This window comes from Mesoplodon mirus (assembly GCF_964341445.2).
Source record: "Mesoplodon mirus genome assembly, chromosome: 13".
Taxonomy (NCBI): domain Eukaryota; kingdom Metazoa; phylum Chordata; class Mammalia; order Artiodactyla; family Ziphiidae; genus Mesoplodon; species Mesoplodon mirus.
In genome coordinates this window covers 46,660,703-46,683,678 of record NC_138989.1, presented here as the reverse complement: position 1 = coordinate 46,683,678, position 22,976 = coordinate 46,660,703, and the positions used below count along the sequence as shown (strand labels likewise).

Below are 22,976 nucleotides of genomic sequence, written 5' to 3'. Positions count from 1 at the left end.
GTTATATTTGTGCTTGTCATGGCAATTTTCTGTTCTTCTTTGTGGTTTAAAAATATCTCATAAATTAAAAAAAATACATTAAGAGGTTGAATAATCATTTTAACTCTAAAAGTCTATGGTTCTATAATAAATTAGGGAAGTGACTGTGAATTTATCAAGGATTTCTTTTATTTATAATATAAGAATTTGCCATGAAGTTCTTTTAAATAGAGACTTGTTACAGTCAAAATACTAATTGATTCACACGATTTTAAGTGTAATTTTTGAAACCTACCTATTAAAAAAATAAATTTTAGTTTTATTGAAAAATAATACATGTGTGTAATTTCCCTCAATGTGTTCAATAAACTTAATATATTAAGTATGAGAGCCTTACAGGAGTATATTTTCAGGTAGAAAGCTATTCTGAGGAAATTCTGGATTAAGCAATAACTTCTCAGAGTCTGTGATATATTTATGTGCACTGTAAAGCTCAAGGCTTATGATATCTTATATATTTTCCCTAAATTTATTTGGCCAGGGTTCTATTTTATTTTAGAATTTCATGAGATCTGTATACAAAAAAGACATTTTAGAAAGTGCCACACTCATGGATAAAGTCATTATTTTGACCATGAACATCATGGCCAGTGTGTAGACTATTCATGCTTCATTTTTTTCCTTCTTGAGTCTCTCGTGCTGTTTTCTATATGTCTAACATATACGACTTGCTTTTCTGTATTATAAATACAGATTGTTGGCAGGTGACGTGTTAGCTTTAAACATTTCTGATTTTTCCTGAAAATGCCATTTCCGATTCTTCCTGAAAATGCCATTTCCCCCCAGCTTTGCCTCTAAAACAACTGCGGAGATGCATTGTCCATGCAGCGGGAAGGCCTCTGCATGTGCTGACACCCAGTGCAAGCAGGATGATGCTGCGGCATACTCACACAGCAGCAGCAAAAGACCGAGGAACAGCAGGCCAATGGCGGCAGGCCCCAGCCTCCTGGAACTCTCTCTATTAGGGGTCCCAGAGACAGGGGTTTTGGTCGTGCCCGAATCTCTACAGGTGCCACTGCTGTCACACTGACAGACTTCCAGAGTCAAGTTCTCCGGGGTCTTGCACCACATGCCCTTGCTGTCCGTGATGATCAGGGGGATTCTGTACACACCGGGAGATACCTGCTTCATGCTTTGTAGGTTTGCGGAGGTGGCTGAAAGGAAACAACCAAACAAATCAGCAGTAGAACAAGGCGTATCTTGCTCCTTGCTCTGCAAACTACGTTTTTTTTTTCTTTTTGGTGAACAGAACCAGAGTTGTAACAGACATCACTGTCACAAATAGTAGGGTGAGGCTTGAGCAGATATGAGGGCTCTTGGAGATCAGTGGGTGTATGGGGCTGTACTTCCTCCTGTCCTCCTGTCTGCCCCAGAGGGGCCCATTATTCTCCCCCGTGAAAACTCAGTCATATATATATATATATATATATATATATATATATTTTTTTTTTTTTTTTTTTTTTTTTTGCGTTACGCGGGCCTCTCACTGTTGTGGCCTCTCCCATTGCGAAACACAGGCTCCGGATGCACAGGCTCAGCGGCCATGGCTCACGGGCCCAGCCGCTCCACGGCATGTGGGATCCTCCCAGACCAGGGCACGAACCCGTGTCCCCTGCATCGGCAGGCGGACTCTCAACCACGGCGCCACCAGGGAAGCCCCTCAGTCCTATCTTGATTTTCCCCCAAAAGAGGAGGGGAGATGGGCATCATTTAAATCCCAGGCCTCCTTCTTCTGGGACTTAACCACTCTTCTGTACGTCTGCACCAACCCCTGGAACCTGGTGTAGACCTCTGAATGTATCCCTTCCGCCTCACTCCATGCTTTGGTGCCTGACTTATCAAGACTGAATTTCTGCTTTGGCTGCTGCTACTTCAGCTGCTCCTGTCAGTACTCATCCCACGAGCCTAATGCCAGTTGTATGGGATTCCCTGCGGTGAAGGCCTGTTGCTTCTCTGACTCATGAGCAATGATCGTACTCCATTCTTCATTGCTATGCTATCCCTTCCTAAGTGGGCTCCAGCAGCAGCTCTCATAAGCTGTAGGGTTGTATCCCTTGAATCATTCTTGACCCCATCATGCCCCCTGACATTGTGCCTGACCCACCTAGTCCAACCACTGCTACCGTGCCTACCCTCACCCACACAGGTGTGTCTAATGCCAGGTCCTGTCTCTCTATGATGTTTCTTTTGTAGCTTTTTCACTGGACATGTGTCTGGTAAACCCATTTGGCTACATGCACAGTTTGGAGCCAGATCCCTACACCAGGATCAGTAAGACCCCGGGAAAGAAGGCCACGGAGAACAAGATGCCTTTGGTGACTCTAGCAATGGCAGATCCCTATGACTAAGGTACCACAGAGTAAGCACATTCATGAAAGGAAGCAAGAGTAGTTCAGAAAAGAGCTAGAGATAAGTGAGTTCATTTACAAAGGATTTGAAGTGGCCTGCTGGTCATTATAAAATCCTAAAAGGGAGAAGATTCTTATTGTCTAATGGCTTTTTCTGTGAGACTCCTGGAAAACAGGAAATGTGAAATTAGCATGATAAAGGTTCGGAGAAAAGGAAGGATGGATTAGCTTTTGCCCATTGGCTAATAGGTTTACAAATTTCAGTCCACCATGCTCTCAAGATTCCTGACTAGTGACCGACTAGTGACAGCCTTGAGCAGGCTGACCCCTTCAGTGCTTCATGTCTGTTGACAGCCTGCAGACATGAAGGCTGTATTTAGAAACCTAAACAGCTCTGCAGTAAAATAGGTGCCGGACTATAATCTTTTTATTTTTATTTTTTTGGGGTGCTGTGGAGGTACAGATAAAAAATTAAAAATATAAAGATATCCAAAAATTAGAGTCCACATGAAAAGCAGAAAATATTAAATAGTGCTAATATTATATTGTATCATCCCTTTTCTTTCCTGAAGAGAGAAGAAATTCATGAGGCTAGGACCTCATCTTCATTACAAAGAATTTTAAAAACTACTCCTGGAAAGGAACTGCTCCCAAAAGAACTCTCTCTTAACCTTCTGGAAATATAAAGAAGTAGCAACTTTCATTTGCGGAAGCAGCTTTACAAGTACTCACCATCACGTCTTGTGATCGTCCACACTGACAGTCCTATATTTTGCTTGTCCTGTGAAAATGTGTAGGAGCCAGTATATTTATCACTGTCCAGTGATATAGCTTTGACAACCACGGAAGGTGATGAACTACAGATTGTTTCCTTTTCCAGGACAATTGTTGGACAATTTTCATTAAGAGAACCTATTTGGACATATATGGTGCCTGTAGCAGTTTCACCTGTTTTTCCTATAAGAGTAACATTTTAGAGTTAGAGAAATATACACAAGTTGTACAAAAAATAACTAAATAAACCTTTAAAATTTCTCTCATATGCAACCAGATTAGCATATCTACTCATGAGAAATTGTATTCGTTATTCCCACAAGTCACCCAATTTCCACACCTTGTTGAGAGCAAATTTAAATTTATCAACTTGGCAGATGTCTTGATTAGAAGCATGGCTATTAATTTAATAAGCTTGGAACCAAGACCTCTAAGGTGATAAATTCACTGATTACAAATGAAATCAACATAAAAATAATAGTTTTCTTAAATGTATCCTACTGCACGAGCCCAGACTGTGTGAAAGATTTTTGCTTCTAAAGCTTGAGCCAAAGTATTTGGAATAAACTATGATTTATTTTTATTACCCAAAATATAAAGTTTATTGAAGAAAAATTTTTTAATGTTGACAATCAAAAACAATAAAATAAAAATCTCTCAGTGGTGGTATTATGAATTATTTCTGTTGTTTCCCTTAGTGCTTTTTTCTGTTTTCCCAGATAATATGATTTTGGGTGTTTATTCTTTTGTTTTATTTTTATGTTTGCCGATCGCCTTGAGCATAAATTAATTTTACACTTAGGGAAACACACATAGTCCATGAATATTATTTTAAAAACATTTCAAAAGATTTTTATTGTTCAATGATATAAGTGCTTGAGATGTCTATAAGTAACTCACTCTGTGTGTAAGTAACTCACAGAGGCACCTCACATTGGAGCTGAGCTTCCCTGATAGGCTTTCTGTCTCAATCTTTATCCACCTTCTCAAACCCAGAAATTCCTGCCCCAACAGCCAACAATAGGACCAACACAGAATTCACTGGTCCAACAAACTCCAGTGAGAAGCTGGGATGCTCAGTCTTCTCCTGGATTTAGCCACCTCAGATAATTAACTTCATCTAATGATAAAGGTAATATGTTAATAATCACAATCATCTATTCATCAAGAAATGCCAGTTGGAGTAACATTTCTCTAAAAATGAAATATTTTTTCTTACCATCTATGGCCAGAACCTCAGCTGTGATTGTCTTGTTAGCTATGAAAGTAACATCCCGAAAAGTATTTTTGACAAATTTGATTTGAGCAGTGCTTGAATCAATAGTTAGCAAACCACCATCATTACGTCCCAAGATGTATCTGTTTTGTAATAGAAAACAACAATAGGTTTTTTTTTAAACATGGAATGTTACCTATTTAATGAAGATGACTCATTAATATTTAATATATTTATACTTAGTATAAGACTATGAAATATACTTTTATAAAAGCAGCAGAAGCTTAACATATTAGCACAGACAAGCAGTATTTCATAATCCTTAAGTATATGTTAGCCTGGTTTTTCAATTTTCTGCTCTGCTCAGTAAAATAACTGTGTCCTTGTTCTTTTTTTTAATGAAGATTATTATTATTGTTTTATTTTAAAATTTCTTTTTGGCTGCGTTTTGTCTTTGTTGCTGCATGGGCTTTCTCTAGTTGGGGTGAGCGGGGGCTACTCTTTGTTGCGGTGCGCGGGCTTCTCATTGCGGTGGCTTCTCTTGTGGAGCACAGGCTCTAGGTGCGTGGGCTTCAGTAGTTGCAGCACGTGGGCTCAGTAATTGTGGCACATGGGCCCTAAGGCATGCAGAATACAATAATGGTGGCACATGGGCTTTGTTGCTCCGTGGCATGTGGGATCTTCCCAGACCAGGGATCGAACCCATGTCCCCTGCGTTGGCAGGTGGATTCTTAACCACTGCACCACCACAGAAGTCCCTGTGTCCTTGCTCTTTATACTGCAGCAGCTACTTTGCATGGTGCTCTACTATTTTAGGCATATGTGTCTTGTATGTGCTGTTCTATCTGACTGCACCACGGTCTTCTGGTGAAATTCTACTCTTTTTTAAGGCCCAACTGAAAGTCTCCATGAAACTTTTTCCTGATCTCTCTAGACAGGCTAAGTCATTCTTTTCTTAGTTTCCACTTTAACTTATGCTTATGCTACCTTTGCTCATAGCATGCCTCTTCTTGAGTTATATGGTTCCTTGAGTTGGCTGCTTTGTATCTCTTTGTATCCTTGGCACAGAATAGTTTAGATGTTATATTGTAATAGTTTATAAATTAAAACTAGTCAAGGTAAACAACAAGGTCCTACTGTATAGCACAGGGAATTATGTTCAATATCCTGTGATAAACCATAATGGAAAAGAATATGAAAAAGATTATATATGTATAACTGAGTTGCTTTGCTGTACAGCAGAAATTAACACAACATTGTAAATCAACTAAACTTCAATAAAATAAAAAAAATTCAAAGAATAATAAAATATTAAAATAAAATCTCACTTGACAGATAAGGCAGCTTTGCCAGTGTCTTCATCAATGGCTTGATATGATCCCACGATATAATTGATCAGGTTTGTACCGCTTATGCCTTTTGGGACAACAAATGTCTTGAAAGAAGGACGGAATATAATTCCTTCCCTCATATTTATTACTTGGATTGTGAGTGTGGTTGACTGGACCCTACGTTGAGAGACTGATGTGTGAAATTCAGCTTTGTTTCTGACGGCGATAACAAGTTGCACACTTTGTCGTTGTTCATAATCTAGAGACTAGAGTAAAAATAAAATTAGGAGGAAAGAGGCGTCACAAAAATATGATCTGGAAAGAGGACAAGAGAGCTCTATGTTACGTGCTATGAATGAATCCTTTATTTCTATACAGCGAAATGGTTTCACAGATCTTCGCAATGCTGTGATGAGAATCCTTTAGAATTTGTAACTCATGAAACCTCAGTTTGGTAACGGATACTTACAAAGCAGAGTACTTCTTTTTAGACTAACAAAACACCTTTATAGTTTCTTCAGGCTGTGTGGTACAGTGGAAAGAATCACAAATTTTCTATGGTCACATGGTTTGAACCCTGATTCTGCTACTTAATAGCTATGTGACTCAGGGCACAATATTTACTATCTCTGATCCTCAACTTTTTGCTTCTGGTAAAAAACCCTTACCTCATCAGATTGTTGTAAGGACTGAACTAATTAAGGCCCATAATACATTCCTGTAAATGGCAGCTATGCCCATTCACAGAATAGTTATTGGATTCCTGTGCAATAATATCTTTTCTGGCTTTAAAAATTCCCTGTTGGCAAAGATAAAGTATCCTAATAAACTTGGTTGGCAAATAGGCCTCTGCAAAACGATGAGTGGGTGGCCCACCGACTCTTCATAGAACCATTTTCAGACAGTCCTGTGTGTTACCTATTTGTTTGATCCTGTTATTGAGTGGCCCAAATCAAGGCCTGAGGTATCCCAGGATAGCTTTTTCCATTCACTAGTAAATTTTTAAGGGTGATGGGTTAAGGAAATGTTCATTTTGGTTACATTTGTGTATAACTGAAAATAATTAAGGTATGAGATCCAGATTTGAGTTTTAACTTTGCAATGACTGGTTTTGTGGGCTCAGGTGTTTCCTAGTGGAGAAGAAGAGAACGATGCTTAAATAGGTAATTATAATATAAGGGGTAATTGACAAAAGAGATTACAGAGTCTGTGTGTGAAAGCGAGTGAAGACTTGTACTTGAGAAAGTCAGGAAAGGCTTCCGAGAGGTTTTCATGTGAGCAGAGTGATACAGGTTGAGGAGGAGTTATTCAGGCAGAGTGAAAGCACTTGCAAATACCAGAATTACAGAAGGTGATAGGGAGATGACTGCTGAGAGACCTTGGATGCAATTCTGAGGGGGCTGAAGGTCATCTCAAAGGCTAGCAGGTGGTCATCACCCTGGCTGCATATTAAGAGTCCCCTGAGGAACCTTTAAGAACCGCTTGCTGCCTGGCCTTCCCTGCAGACCAACTGAACCAGTAGTTGCCACAGGCTGGGAGAAGCTGCAGGTGATTCACATGGACAATCTTGATTGAGGGCCATTTTCACAGCCAATGGAGAACAAGGAAAGTTTTTAAAGAGGAGAGGAACTGGTCCAAATTGGCTTTAAGAAAAATGTGGTCGAAGGAGAATGAAGGGAAGTATACACAGGAGGTAGGTACGTCCATCAGGAAGGGAGGGGGCAAGGCCGAGAAGAACACAGGCTGTGAGAAGGAACACCAGGGCTAGACTTTAAGGGCAGTTTCTAGGACAGAATTTGATGTCTGGCTCTAGGTGGTGAGAAAATGCCATGACTGAAGGATAAGGCCCAGGTTTCTAGTTTGGGGGACTGGATGACACCAACACAGAAGACTGGGAATATCTCATTCCTAGGCATTGTTGGGAGTTTATAACAAAACCCCTGCAACTGAGGATGGCTGTAACCCACTCTGAAAAGCAGAGTAATAGCAACCACTTATGTGGCTTCCAACAATCTAGAATTCCAGGGATCTCCCTGTTAAGGAATATTATGGAGCTGTCATTCTACTGGAGTCACAGAATTAAAGAGAGAAGCTCCCATATAGTCCAATGTTCTATGGCAAGGAATGTCCTGAAATAGTGGTAATATTTTTCTAGTCTATACAATATCCAGGCATAAATAGCCTTATGTTATTTCAGATGAAGGGTCTATTGTAGCCAAGCCTGTTAAATGGAAGTGTTACTCAATTATTTATTTTTTATTTTTCAGATTTAGTTTTTACATTTCCATTTTCTAGAAAATGTCACATTTTCCCCCCTCTGAGGACCGTAGCTAATCCATTTAAAGTAAGTTGACAAATTCACAAGCAACTATTCCATGTATTCTTGTCTGTTCCCGAGTTTAAGTCAGGAAGTGTGTTTTACTTTCTTGCGCATAAAACAGGCACACTGATAAATATATGTATATTAGTGTGTTTGTGTTTCTATAGAAAGTGTGATAGCTTGGAAGGAAACAAATCAACATGTTAAGAGAATTTTCTTAGGTAATGGGGCTATGTGTGTCTTCAAAATTCTATCTACTTTTATGTGTTTTTTATGTTTTCTATAAAGAAGTGGTATTATTATTCATAAGTGAATAAAGTTTATTTATGACAGTTTTGGTTAAAATATAGTAATAGTTTTGGTTAATACAGAACATTTTTCCCACTGAAGGGAAATCAGACCTTACCTTAACCACCTTCAAGATGCCTTCGTTAGTTTTGGCATCAGTTTGTATTTCAAACCAGTTCCCATCATTTCCAGAGGTAAAGAAATACACTGCACACCAATTATCTGTGAACTCTTCATCCAAATCTATTACTTGAAATCGAAGCAAGTCAGAACTCAAAGTGTTTTCCTCAATACTTGCTGAATACTAAAAAAAAAAAAAAAAAAGCAAAATTTAAGACTCATCGGCAGGTTTTATCTAAATGAATTATATTCATCCTGAATGGCATTAGTCATTAATTCTCTAATTATGTATTGCCTCCTTGCTGGTTACTGACTTCTTATATTTTACAATAGCTTATTTTAAAAGAAAAGTGCAGAGAGCTTAAATAAAAGCCAGCAAGCAGGCAAATCCTGGATTAAGATGGCAAGGTATAACATTAAAAAAGTATATAGTTATTTTTCAAGGAATGAAAGACACACCTGCAATTCTTTGAAGGTTGGGATATTATCGTTGACATCGTTCACTTTAATGCTACATTCACATTGTGTTTCTAGTCCTTCTCCATCTCTGTCTGCACCACTCACAACCAGACGATACATGCTAACTTGCTAAATTTGGAGAAAAAATAAAGAAAAATGGTTAATCTCTAGTGCCAGAGATACGAATGACAACTACTTGCTTCCTGTGGGAAGGAGGTGAAAATATTCAAGTTCATGGTTCATTCTCTAGAAGGACCACACGCACTGTTCATTGTCCATCATAGAGGAGGTATGTGGGGCTCTGGATGGTTGGGCGGAAGTCTTTATGAGGCTAGTTCAGGTTTTCTCTGAGCTTCTTAGGGCAGGATAGTACACTTAGAGCAAAAATGAACAACGAGGATGATGGGATGTTTATCAGAGGGAAACTCACTTACAGAGCTTCCCTGTTGGTCTGTTTGGAAAATCACTTGTATAAAAGTTACACAGAGTCTGATGGGGTAGCATGCATTGATGGAGATGTGGTAGGACAATGGAGCAGAGAGAGGAAGGGGATTCTTTAGTATTCCGGAAGTAGGGGTAAATTTGAAAGAAGTCAGGAGAAGAAGCACGACACCAGAGAAGGCTTTACTCCAGATAGAAATTTCTCCCTCCATCTAAGAAATTTCCTTCTCCTCCATCATATGAGGGATTAACCCCAGTTCAGTCTTTGTCATGCATGCAATGCCTTCCCTTACTCTCCCGCTTTAACTCCCACAGGTATGCTGATACTTGTTTCCTCAGGTACAATTGATTGCGCAGGTCTCAAGTACACATTCCACCCCAGCAGAATCACACTAGGATGCAAGGAGTTTCCCTAGATTGGGCCAAGTGAGTCCTGGGAACCTCTATTCCTTCCTCCTTTCATTCTCAGGTAGAAAGGAGTCACCTCTCTTAGCATTCTTACAACCGAATCCTGAGTTACTGAACGCTCCCCAGTGCCTTGCTTTACCTCTCGATCAAGTGAACTGGTCAAAGTGTAGACTTCCCCGGTGTGTCTGCTTAGGAGGAACATGGATGTGCCTGCAGGTTCCTGAGAGATAATTTTGAAGGCAATTTTAGAGTTCAAGTGGTTTGGTTCATCTGCATCTGTGGCATTTAGGATCATCACCAGTGAGTCTAGGAATACGGGAGAAGTTTATTAAAGAATTGTAAAGATTGACATTATGTTCACATGAAATGTTCAGCACAATTTCAAACTGATCTTTGTCTTTTAAGATCTTAAAACTAGAGGGCTTCCCTGGTGGCACAGTGGTTGGGAATATGCCTGCCAATGATGGGGACACGGGTTCGAGCCCTGGTCCGGGAAGATCCCACCTGCCGCAGTGCAACGAAATCCGTGTGCCACAACTACTGAGCCTGTGCTCTAGAGCCCACAGGCCACAACAACTGAAGCCCACACGCCTAGAACCCGTGCTCCGCAAGAGACAAGGCACGGCAAGGAGAAGCCCACGCACTGCAAGCTGCTCTCCGCAACTAGAGAAAGCCCGTGCGCAGCAACAAAGACCCAACGTGGCCAAAATTAAATAAATAAATAAATAAAATAAATCTATTTAAAAAATTAAAAAAGGAAATCTTAAAACTATCTGTGTGGGGCTCCCCTGGTGGCGCAGTGGTTGAGAATCTGCCTGCCAATGCAGGGGACACAGGTTCGAGCCCCGGTCCGGGAAGGTCCCACATGCCGCGGAGCAATTAGGCCCGTGAGCCACAACTACTGAGCCTGCGCGTCTGGAGCCTGTGCTCCGCAACAAGAGAGGCCGCGATAGTGAGAGGCCCGCGCATCGCGATGAAGAGTGGCCCCCGCTTGCCGCAACTAGAGAAAGCCCTCGCACAGAAACGAAGACCTGACACAGCCAAAAATAAATTAATTAATTAAAAACCAACAACAACAACAACAAAAACTATCTGTGTGCTAAAAAAATATTACATGTCACTTGCAATATCTCTTTCTGTCTCTCTCAATCAGGTGAGCTGCACTGCCTTCCGTAAAAATCCTCCACTTCTCACTAAGCCTTGGTTGGTTGTGTTGAGGTTGGGACTATTTTCTCTTTATTTTTTCCCTTGCTGGATGGCCTTATAATTCTCCCTCCCCACCCCCCACCCCCATTATCCAAGTAATGAGTGTATCTCTGTCCCTTATAATCTAAAAAAGCCCAGCTTTTTAGATGCAGATGCATCCAGGTTGCCTAAAGCCACCTCCTTAGCTTTGTGACTAGGATAAGCTTTGACTTGATAACACAATCACAACTTGGAAATATAGTACACTGGCAGTGGACAAGTAGCTCAACCACAAATATTAGAAAGGAAGCTGCTGCCAGTGTCCTTGTCCTCATGGTGAGCCACTGCCACCCCCTGCCTCTGCAGGAGACCCTCCAACACTAGCAGGAATAAATAAGTGGTTTGGCTCCAGCTGTATCTACTTGAGATGGTATCAAAGCGCTAGAACAAGCAGCCTCAGAAGCAGCGGATTAAAGCTCCACAATCAACTTGATGTACCCTGCATCTGTGGAATACATGAATAGACAACACATCATCCCAAATTGAGGAGCCCGGAGTCAGTGCTGTGCCTCTGAGGTGGGAGAGCCAACTTCAGGACACTGGTCCACAAGAGACCTCCCAGCTCCACATAATATCAAACGGCAAAAATCTTCCAGAGATCTCCATCTCAACACCAGCACCCAGCTTCACTCAACGACCAGCAAGCTACAGTGCTGGACACCCTAAGCCAAACAACTAGCAAGACAGGAACACAATGCCACCCATTAGCAGAGAGGTGGCCTAAACTCATAAAAAGTCCGCAGACACCCCAAAACACACCACCAGACGTGGACCTGCCCACCAGAAAGACAAGATCCAGCCTCATCCACCAGAACACAGGCACTAGTCCCCTCCACCAGGAAGCCTACACAACCCACTAAACCAACCTTAGCCACTGGGGACAGACACCAAAAACAACGGGAACTACGAACCTGCAGCCTGCAAAAAGGAGACCCCAAACACAGTAACATAAGCAAAATGAGAAGACAGAAAAACACACAGCAGGAGAAGGAGCAAGATAAAAACCCACCAGATCTAACAAATGAAGAGGTACTAGGCAGTCTACCTGAAAAAGAATTCAGAATAATGATGGTAAAGATGATCCAAGATTCTATTTCCCAGATCCAAAATCTTGGAAATAGAATAGACAAAATGCAAGAAACAGTTAACAAGGACCTAGAAGAACTAAAGATGAATCAAGCATCGATTAAAAACACAATACATGAAATAAAAAATACTCTAGATGGGATCAATAGCAGAATAACTGAGGCAGAAGAACGGATAAGTGAGGTGGAAGATAAAATAGTGGAAATAACAGCTGCAGAGCAAAATAAAGAGAAAAGAATGAAAAGAACAGAGGACAGTCTCAGAGACCTCTGGGACAACATTAAACGCACCAACATTCGAATTATAGGGGTTCCAGAAGAAGAAGAGAAAAAGAAAGGGACTGAGAAAATATTTGAAGAGATTATAGTTGAAAACTTCCCTAATATGGGAAAGGAAATAGTTAATCAAGTCCAGGAGGCACAGAGAGTCCCATACAGAATAAATCCAAGGAGAAATACACCAAGACACATATTAATCAAACTGTCAAAAATTAAACACAAAGAAATCATATTAAAAGCAGCAAGGCAAAAACAACAAATAACACACAAGGGAATCCCCATCAGGATAACAGCTGATCTCTCAGCAGAAACTCTACAAGCCAGAAGGGAGTGGCAGGACATAATTAAAGTGATGAAGGAGAAAAACCTGCAACCAAGATTACTCTACCCAGCAAGGATCTCATTCAGATTTGATGGAGAAATTAAAACGTTCACAGACAAGCAAAAGCTGAGAGAGTTCAGCACCACCAAACCAGCTTTACAACAAATGCTAAAGGAACTTCTCTAGGCAAGAAACACAACAGAAGGAATATACCTACAATAACGAACCTAAAACAATTAAGAAAATGGGAACAGGAACATACATATCAATAATTACCTTAAATGTAAATGGACTAAATGCTCCCACCAAAAGACACAGATTGGCTGAATGGATACAAAAACAAGACCCATATATATGCTGTCTACAAGAGACCCACTTCAGACCTAGAGACACATACAGACTGAAAGTAAGGGGATGGAAAAAGATATTCCATGCAAATGGAAACCAAAAGAAAGCTGGAGTAGCAATTCTCATATCAGACAAAATAGACTTTAAAGTAAAGACTACTAGAAGAGACAAAGAAGGACACTACATAATGATCAAGGGATCGATCCAAGAAGAAGATATAACAATTGTAAATATTTATGCACCAAACATAGGAGCACCTCAATACATAAGGCAAATACTAACAGCCATAAAAGGAGAAATCGACAGTAACACACTCATAGTAGGGGACTTTAACACCCCACTTTCACCAATGGACAGATCATCCAAAATGAAAATAAATAAGGAAACACAAGCTTTAAATGATACATTAAACAAGATGGACTTAATTGATATTTATAGGACATTCCATCCAAAAACAACAGAATACACATTTTTCTCAAGTGCCCATGGAACATTCTCCAGGATAGATCATATCTTGGGTCACAAATCAAGCCTTGGTAAATTTAAGAAAATTGAAATTTTATCAAGTATCTTTTCCGACCACAATGCTATGAGACTAGATATCAATTACAGGAAAAGATCTGTAAAAAATACAAACACATGGAGGCTAAACAATACACTACTTAATAACGAAGTGATCACTGAAGAAATCAAAGAGGAAATTAAAAAATACCTAGAAACAAATGACAATGGAGACACGACGACCCAAAACCTATGGGATGCAGCAAAAGCAGTTCTAAGAGGGAAGTTTATAGCAATACAATCCCACCTTAAGAAACAGGAAACATCTCGAATAAACAACCTAACCTTGCACCTAAAGCAATTAGAGAAAGAAGAACAAAAACATCCCAAAGTTAGCAGAAGGAAAGAAATCATAAAGATCAGATCAGAAATAAATGAAAAAGAAATGAAGGAAACGATAGCAAAGATCAATAAAACTAAAAGCTGGTTCTTTGAGAAGATAAACAAAATTGATAAACCATTAGCCAGACTCATCAAGAAAAAAAGGGAGAAGACTCAAATCAATAGAATTAGAAATGAAAAAGGAGAAGTAACAACTGACACTGCAGAAATACAAAAGATCATGAGAGATTACTATAAGCAACTCTATGCCAATAAAATGGACAACCTGGAAGAAATGGACAAATTCTTAGAAATGCACAACCTGCCAAGACTGAATCAGGAAGAAATAGAAAATATGAACAGACCAATCACAAGCACTGAAATTGAGACTGTGATAAAAAATCTTCCAACAAACAAAAGCCCAGGACCAGATGGCTTCACAGGCGAATTCTATCAAGCATTTAGAGAAGAGCTAACACCTATCCTTCTGAAACTCTTCCAAAATATAGCAGAGGGAGGAACACTCCCAAACTCATTCTACGAGGCCACCATCACCTTGATACCAAAACCAGACAAGGATGTCACAAAGAAAGAAAACTACAGGCCAATATCACTGATGAACATAGATGCAAAAATCCTCAACAAAATACTAGCAAACAGAATCCAACAGCACATTAAAAGGATCATACACCATGATCAAGTGGGGTTTATTCCAGGAATGCAAGGATTCTTCAATATACGCAAATCAATCAACGTGATACAGCATATTAACAAATTGAAGGAGAAAAACCATATGATCATCTCAATAGATGCAGAGAAAGCTTTCGACAAAATTCAACACCCATTTATGATAAAAACCCTGCAGAAAGTAGGCATAGAGGGAACTTTCCTCAACATAATAAAGGCCATATATGACAAACCCACAGCCAGCATCGTCCTCAATGGTGAAAAACTGAAACCATTTCCACTAAGATCAGGAACAAGACAAGGTTGCCCACTCTCACCACTCTTATTCAACCTAGTTTTGGAAGTTTTAGCCACAGCAATCAGAGAAGAAAAGGAAATAAAAGGAATCCAAATCGGAAAAGAAGAAGTAAAGCTGTCACTGTTTGCAGATGACATGATACTATACATAGAGAATCCTAAAGATGCTACCAGAAAACTACTAGAGTTAATCAATGAATTTGGTCAAGTTGCAGGATACAAAATTAATGCACAGAAATCTCTGGCATTCCTATATACTAATGATGAAAAATCTAAAAGTGAAATCAAGGAAACACTCCCATTTACCATTGCAACAAAAAGAATAAAATATGTAGGAATAAACCTACCTAAGGAGACAAAAGACCTGTATGCAGAAAATTATAAGACACTGATGAAAGAAATTAAAGATGATACAAATAGATGGAGAGATGTACCATGTTCTTGGATTGGAAGAATCAACATTGTGAAAATGACTCTACTACCCAAAGCAATCTACAGATTCAATGCAATCCCTACCAAACTACCACTGGCATTTTTCACAGAACTAGAACAAAAAATTTCACAATTTGTATGGAAACACAAAAGACCCCGAATAGCCAAAGCAATCTTGAGAACGAAAAATGGAGCTGGAGGAATCAGGCTACCTGACTTCAGACTATACTACAAAGCTACAGTAATCAAGACAGTATGGTACTGGCACAAAAACAGAAAGATAGATCAATGGAACAGGATAGAAAGCCCAGAGTTAAACCCACGGACATATGGTCACCTTATCTTTGATAAAGGAGGCAGGAATGTACAGTGGAGAAAGGACAGTCTCTTCAATAAGTGGTGCTGGGAAAACTGGATAGGGACATGTAAAAGTATGAGATTAGATCACTCCCTAACACCATACACAAAAATAAGCTCAAAATGGATTAAAGACCTAAATGTAAGGCCAGACACTATCAAACTCTTAGAGGAACACATAGGCAGAACACTCTATGACATAAATCACAGCAAGATCCTTTTTGACCCACCTCCTAGAGAAATGGAAATAAAGACAAAAATAAACACATGGGACCTAATGAAACTTCAAAGCTTTTGCACAGCAAAGGAAACCATAAACAAGACCAAAAGACAACCCTCAGAATGGGAGAAAATATTTGCAAATGAAGCAACTGACAAAGGATTAATCTCCAAAATTTATAAGCAGCTCATGCAGCTCAATAACAAAAAAACAAACAACCCAATCCAAAAATGGGCAGAAGACCTCAATAGACATTTCTCCACAGAAGATATACAGACTGCCAACAAACACATGAAAGGATGCTCAACATCTTTACTCATTAGAGAAATGCAAATCAAAACTACAATGAGATATCATCTCACACCAGTCAGAATGGCCATCATCAAAAAATCTAGAAACAATAAATGCTGGAGAGGGTGTGGAAAAAAGGGAACACTCTTGCACTGCTGGTGGGAATGTGAATTGGTGCAGCCACTATGGAGAACGGTATGGAGGTTCCTTAAAAATCTACAAATAGAACTACCATATGACCCAGCAATCCCACTACTGGGCATATACCCTGAGAAAACCATAATTCAAAAAGAGACATGTACCAAAATGTTCATAGCAGCCCTATTTACAATAGCCCGGAGATGGAAACAACCTAAGTGTCCATCATCGGATGAATGGATAAAGAAGATGTGGCACATATATACAATGGAATATTACTCAGCCATAAAAAGAAATGAAATTGAGCTATTTGTAATGAGGCGGATAGACCTAGAGTCTGTCATACAGAGTGAAGTAAGTCAGAAAGAGAAAGACAAATACTGTATGCTAACACATATCTATGGAATTTAAGAAAAAAAAATGTCATGAAGAACATAGGGGTAAGACAGGAATAAAGACACAGAGCTACTAGAGAATGGACTTGAGGATATGGGGAGGGGGAAGGGTAAGCTGTGACAAAGTGAAAGAGCGGCATGGACATATATACACTACCAAACGTAAGGTAGATAGCTAGTGGGAAGCAGCCGCATAGCACAGGGAGATCAGCTCGGTGCCTTGTGACCGCCTGGAGGGGTGGGATAGGGAGGGTGGGAGGGAGATGCAAAAGGGAGGGGATATGGAAACATATGTATATGTATAACTGATTAAATTTGTTATAAGGCAAAAAATTAAAAAAAAAAAAAAGAAAAGAAAGGAAGACTCAGGTTATCTTGACAAATTTTTCTTCAAAACTACTGATGAAACTAAGAGAATAAATTAGCTTGTAAAAATGATGTACTATAGTGATACTTGTATCTGAAAAAAAAATTAAAAATGGTAGTTACTGCAAAATACTTACTCGAAGCACTATTTTCTTCAATTTCACCCATGAACATACTTTGTGAGAACACTGGAGCATTGTCATTTATATCTAAAATTTTGACTGTTAGTAAAAGCAGTTTCTCTACATCTTGTCCCAGGACATTGAGAGCACGACAGGTAATCTAGAAAAGGAGGGGAAATGTTAATTAACATTCTACAAACTTTAGTTTGCCTACTATTAAAACTTGTAGAGATAAGGCCTCTCCTGGCATGTACAGTGTTTTTGTGCAAAGAGGAAAAGTATTTCCCCAGAGAGGAGACAAAGCAGGAAAAAGTGTCAACTCTGGGCATACCAGTTGGGCAAATTGCCCCTTCCTGCAGGCTGTTATGTGTCTCCTGGCAGCATGAAGCTCTTGGCAAGCAGTGTGCTGGAGTTGAGCGCTCATGCACCCTCCTGGGGTATTCCTTCAGGGGCACAGCCATAAGGGGAGGCTCTTTGTTTTATTTTATTTTTTAATTTTTTGGCCATGCCGCGAGGCATGCAGGATCTTAGTTCCCCAACCAGGGATCGAACCTGCGCCCCCTGCAGAGGAAGCACAGAGTCTTAACCGCTGGACTGCCAGGGAAGTCCAGGGGAGGCTCTTTGTAGAGGGACTAATATTGTTATTTGTTGGTGGATGGATTCATGCACTGATGTCTCTTCTAAATTAACCTTCTAAAGCCACTGTGCACCAGGGGAAGGGTGGCCGATATAGAGGACACAAACTTACCTGGAAGCTTGGGGTTTTCTCACGATCAACTATGGCTGTTATGTTAATTTCTCCAGTGTTTTTGTCAACAGTGAAGATTCCCAAAGGGGGCTGATCAATTCCTATTCCAGAAATGTGGTAGGTAATATTCTGGGTTGCTTGGAAGTCTGAAGTAATCTGTAGCCCAAAATACCCAAAATGTTAAGGTGATCATCACTCAGGCCTAATCCTTCCCCTCCTCTCCTCCATACTCTCAAGTCATCTATTCATTTTATTCACACTTTCTTGACACTGTGCTGTTTACTTTTTTGCCTTGATAGATAGTAGGAATGTGAAATAAATTCAAATTTTTGCTTCTGTTGACTACTATGGACCAATGTGTCGTTAATCATTCTGGCTTTAGAATATTTGCCCAGATTGTGGTCACCATGGTGATGTTAAAAGGTTGAGAGAAAGTCAAGGACACTTAATATTGACAAGGCTACTTCTGAATGCTCCCCTCCTTTGCAGGTAACATTAAAAAACCAAAAAAGACATTTATTTTAGTTTAAAAAGGAGGAGCTGGAGAAAAAAAGGGAAAGGGATTATATAGTAAGTGTTAATATTAGAATGCATTGCTTTTATTATTTTTTAAAAACCTTTTAATAGGGAAAACTTCAAATATATTATAAAGTTAGAAGAGTATAATGAACCTGATATATCTAATCACCCAGCTTCAACAATTCTGAATACATGGCCAATCCAGTGTTGACTCTCAACCATCTTTAATTATCTTATTGCTGTGTATTGGTATGGTATGATTTCAAATCCGCTTTAAAAAAAAAGTCTAAGAATAAAGTTGTTTTGTTCTAAGAGTGAAGTTGCTTACGTTGAGGAAGCTGTGTCAGGATGTCATCATGGACATCCGTGGCTGTCACTAAACACTCAGTAGCTCAGCTATTGGGGAGCAATGTTGGGGGCTTACTGATACGAACATGTGGAGCAGCCATTATGGCTGGGGGACATTTAAGCTTTAAATATCAAGAGATTATGAGGGGGCCTCCCTGGTGGCGCAGTGGTTGAGAGTCCGCCTGCCGATGCAGGGGATACGGGTTCGTGCCCCGGTCTGGGAGCATCCCATATGCCGCGGAGCGGCTGGGCCCGTGAGCCATGGCCGCTGGGCCTGCGCGTCCGGAGCCTGTGCTCCGCAACGGGAGAGGCCACAGCAGTGAGAGGCCCGCATACCGCAAAAAAAAAAAAAAAGAGATTATGAGGACCTCTTGAGAGTGTTCAGTCTGGGCAAGGCAACTCTTGGCTGATCTAAATAGCCCTCTTGAAGACCTTGGGGCATTATTAGCTCCTGCCTGGGCAAGGCAGCCCTTTGCCTGGCAGTGGTGAAAACCACGATGTTGCTTGCCAGTACCAATGCCTTTGTTCCCTAGTAACGTGCTCTAGTGATAAGGGACTTGTGCTTTTGCACTGGACATCAGCTTGTGGTTGACTAAACTGACTCTCCCAAGAACCAACTCGTAGAAGAGTACAACTCAGCTACATTTGTACTCTATTCCTTTAACCTCTCCCTTGCCTGGAGCAATAGTGTGATTAATCTACTTGTGGTTAGGAGTACGGTATTTATTGGTTTATTGAGAGACATTATCTTATATATTACTGGCTTGTGAAATTATTATAACTCCTGCAGTGAACCCGTGTTAAATAAATTACTGATAAAAATCTTAATCTCTGAGCATAATTTGCTGCCCCAAACAAAGCACTTTCCATATAATTTTTCTATTTGTTTGCTAGAATCTGAATCCGAAAAGGTGTATCCATTGAAATTGATTGAAATGTCTCTTAATTACGTTTTATTACTCTAGAAGCTATAGCTCCTTCATCTTTCTCTCTTTTAAATTGTTATTACTAGTATTACTTTGTTTTTTGTTTTGTTGAAGATACCAGGTTATTTGTTCTGTGGACTCCTCAGTCTGCATTTTGCTAATTGGAATTGCCAGATTATTTTAATTTACATCTAGTACATTTATTCTGAAAACATTACTTCTGCTCATAAGACTTACTGTGGCAATTGGATTTCTTTTCGAGTTGTCTTCTTCTTCTCTGCAGGGTCTTGCAAATTTCACCCAGTCACGTTTGTATCTCCTTTTGCCTTGTTGTACTGCTGTCTCATATTCTCCATGTTGTCCTTTTGTCTTATGTAAAAAGGGATTCCATTTTATTATGCACATTGTTGGAAATTTTTGCTTTGAGTATTAATTATAGACACCTAGGTTGAGGAGCCTCCTATGTTTCAAGATCTCTAAGACTTAAATATCTAATTTTCTCTCCCTCACACTGTCAAGCAAAGAAGAAATATTAAATAACTAGAATAGCTACAGAGCTATATGATTTTTAATATTAGCATCTAATCATATTTTATATTTTCTATATATATTCCACAACATCTAACTATTCTGTGCATAAAAGACAGGTTTAATGAAATCCTGTTGATTTAAGATAAGAAGAATGCATGAGATAATTTACAATAATGACACTTATTCTTGCTAGTATTTAAATAGTATTAGGTTAGCAATTAGAATTTTAATTATATTTTCACGATTAAATTATTAAATAATTTAAAACATTAAATATTTATTTTTCCTGAGTACAATTTTAATTTTTTAACTAAACTATTATTTTAATTACAAAAAACTTTTTCATACTTTACCTCTATTCTCCATTCTCCATGAACCAAAAGGACCACCTGTAGACATTTAAATAAAGTCAAATTAAATGTGAATTCTTCAAATAAGTAATTATATAAGATAATAATCCTGGTTTTTACATTCTGCTGTTCATATTGTAGTTTGTTTCTATTTCAAAAGAAGTAGATTTGGAGACGCAGTATTCAAAGGGCAAAATCCTTCCAAAAAAAAGAAAATACTCTTCGTATAAACAAGTTCTTTCAGTTCTTTAATCTGACTATAGCATTTCAAAGATACACAGGAGAATCTAAAACTTTTAAAAATTCTAACAGTTGTTGCAGCAACCAGACATTTCTTACTTGGCTGCTCCATAAACACTTCCCGGGAGCTATGGAAGCTATTGCTTTGGGAAACAATGATGAGCATCATTGTGATAAGCTTCAGAAAGTGCCATAGGAGATTATTAAAAGTCATGACCTATGCTACTGACTTGTACAAAGGCAATGCTGTATTAGTTAGTTGCAATTGCAGGGTAAGGCATTTTCGTAGTCATATAAGAGTGGAGAGAGTGGAAAGGAACTAGTCTAATTTAGAGAATGAAACGTAAAAGGTTGGGATATGCTATTCCAACCACTAGTGGTGTTTACTGTGGGACATGGATCTGTGCATCTCCGCCTTACTAGTTCAATTTAAATTTGGGCTTAATATTCATACTGATCTGAAAAAAACTAAAAATAAAGATAAAATGAATCCAAGTGGGCCAGGGTCTTCACTTTCTCAAGAGCATACAGGACCTTCATCTGTGTCATTTTCCCCCTGGAATGCATTTTTCTTTCCCTTCACACACTTAAATATTACTCATCATTTAAGATCATTTCAAGTTCCAACAGTCTCCATGAAACCGTCCTTACTGATGTCTCCTTTTCTGAGTTTGTACAACACATATTCTATAGCATGCAGTTTTGCTCATAATGGTTTACCACGATTTATTATTTCTTATGGCTTTATGGGCATTGTGATATCAAGCCATGAGAATTGCAAACTTCCCAAATCATTGCTTCTGTATTATTTTTCTTCTTGCAATTCGTACAATACCTGTCCCTCAGCAGATGTTTAACCACTATTTTGTGACTCACTGATTACCTAATCTGAAGAGAATCTGGTAGGGAAAAGATTGTGAAAAATATATCAGAAGAAAAAAATGATTATTTTTTTGTGTCAGTTGCTATTCATAGAGCTTTATGTTTACTATCTCACTTTGTATGGCAGTCAGCTGAAGGAGATTCTATTATTGTAAAGCCTATTTCATGGATGAAGAAATGGGGACATGAGAGAATGAGTACTTTGTCCCAACTAACAGCCCCAGGAGAGCCAGGATTTGAACCCCTGCAGCCTGACTCTAAAGCATGCACATCACCACTACACTAGATTCTAACCAAAGTCAATGTAAATAAATAGAAAAAAAACTAGTCATAGAAAGAAAGTTATATGATAGTCAGTTTAGATTTCTTCCTGGCAAAGGCTGCAGTTATTCCTGAAACAATGTAGATTTATTACATTGTTTATTTTGGAAGGTTATAATAAAGAGGCAGGTCCCAGTCTGAAGCAAAGGAATAATCATACCAGACATAGAATGCCAGGACCCTTCCATTCTAAAAATTTCAGTAAAATCTTTATTTCAAAGGGTGTTTTTTAAAATTGTCATGAAAAAGAACCATTACTTGTGGTGCTAGCAGGTCTCAAAATGATTTTACAGCTTTGCTGCTCTTTATTAAACAATATCAAGAGTTACTTGGGAGAAAAGACCAGAGCAATGTAGTCATTGTACTACTTTCTCAGTTCATAAGAACAACCCAGCCACACGTGAGAGGAGGGATGGACCAGGCACAATCTCTTTTACAGGAAAACCAGAAAGAGTCATCCAGAAAATACGAATCATGTTTATACTAGCCCCATGGAGAATGATTCTTCTAGTAGACATTAAGACATGATTTCTGTTTTCCTGGGAAGCAAAGGAAGGACAAACCCTAAACTATGGAAAATGAGCATAGCAGACAGGTGTTTCTTATTTGTTCAATCATTTCATTGAATCAGAGCCCTTAGAGAAGTTACTCAGCCAGACCTTTAATGTTTCCCATCCTCTCTTTTAAAGTCAGACCAACAAGAATGTTCTCCAATTTTAAGGAATATTGTGAAAATGGGATTATTTTTGTATTTCTAGGAATATGGGGCACTTCTGAATAATGCAGTGTTCTTTATACATGTATTGAGACATATAATCATAGGCTTACATTATTTCGAATAGTGTTTTAAAAAATCTTTCCTGTTTTAGTTAATTAATACTTATATGTGGCTACTTAGATG

General features: G+C 39.1%; 1 protein-coding gene across 1 annotated transcript in view; it reads right to left on the bottom strand.

Annotated features, from left to right (window-relative positions):
* The window catches only part of DSG3 (desmoglein 3), a gene marked incomplete at both ends in the record, with an annotated part of 58,953 nt that overhangs the window by 30,405 nt on the left and 5,572 nt on the right, over positions 1-22,976 (bottom strand). Inside the window, 4 exons of the mRNA XM_082641315.1 lie at positions 17,226-17,370; positions 17,959-18,114; positions 19,989-20,120; positions 20,636-20,671. Of these exons, the coding sequence (XP_082497441.1) occupies positions 17,226-17,370; positions 17,959-18,114; positions 19,989-20,120; positions 20,636-20,671 (469 nt within the window). The remainder of the gene's footprint in view (positions 1-17,225; positions 17,371-17,958; positions 18,115-19,988; positions 20,121-20,635; positions 20,672-22,976) is intronic.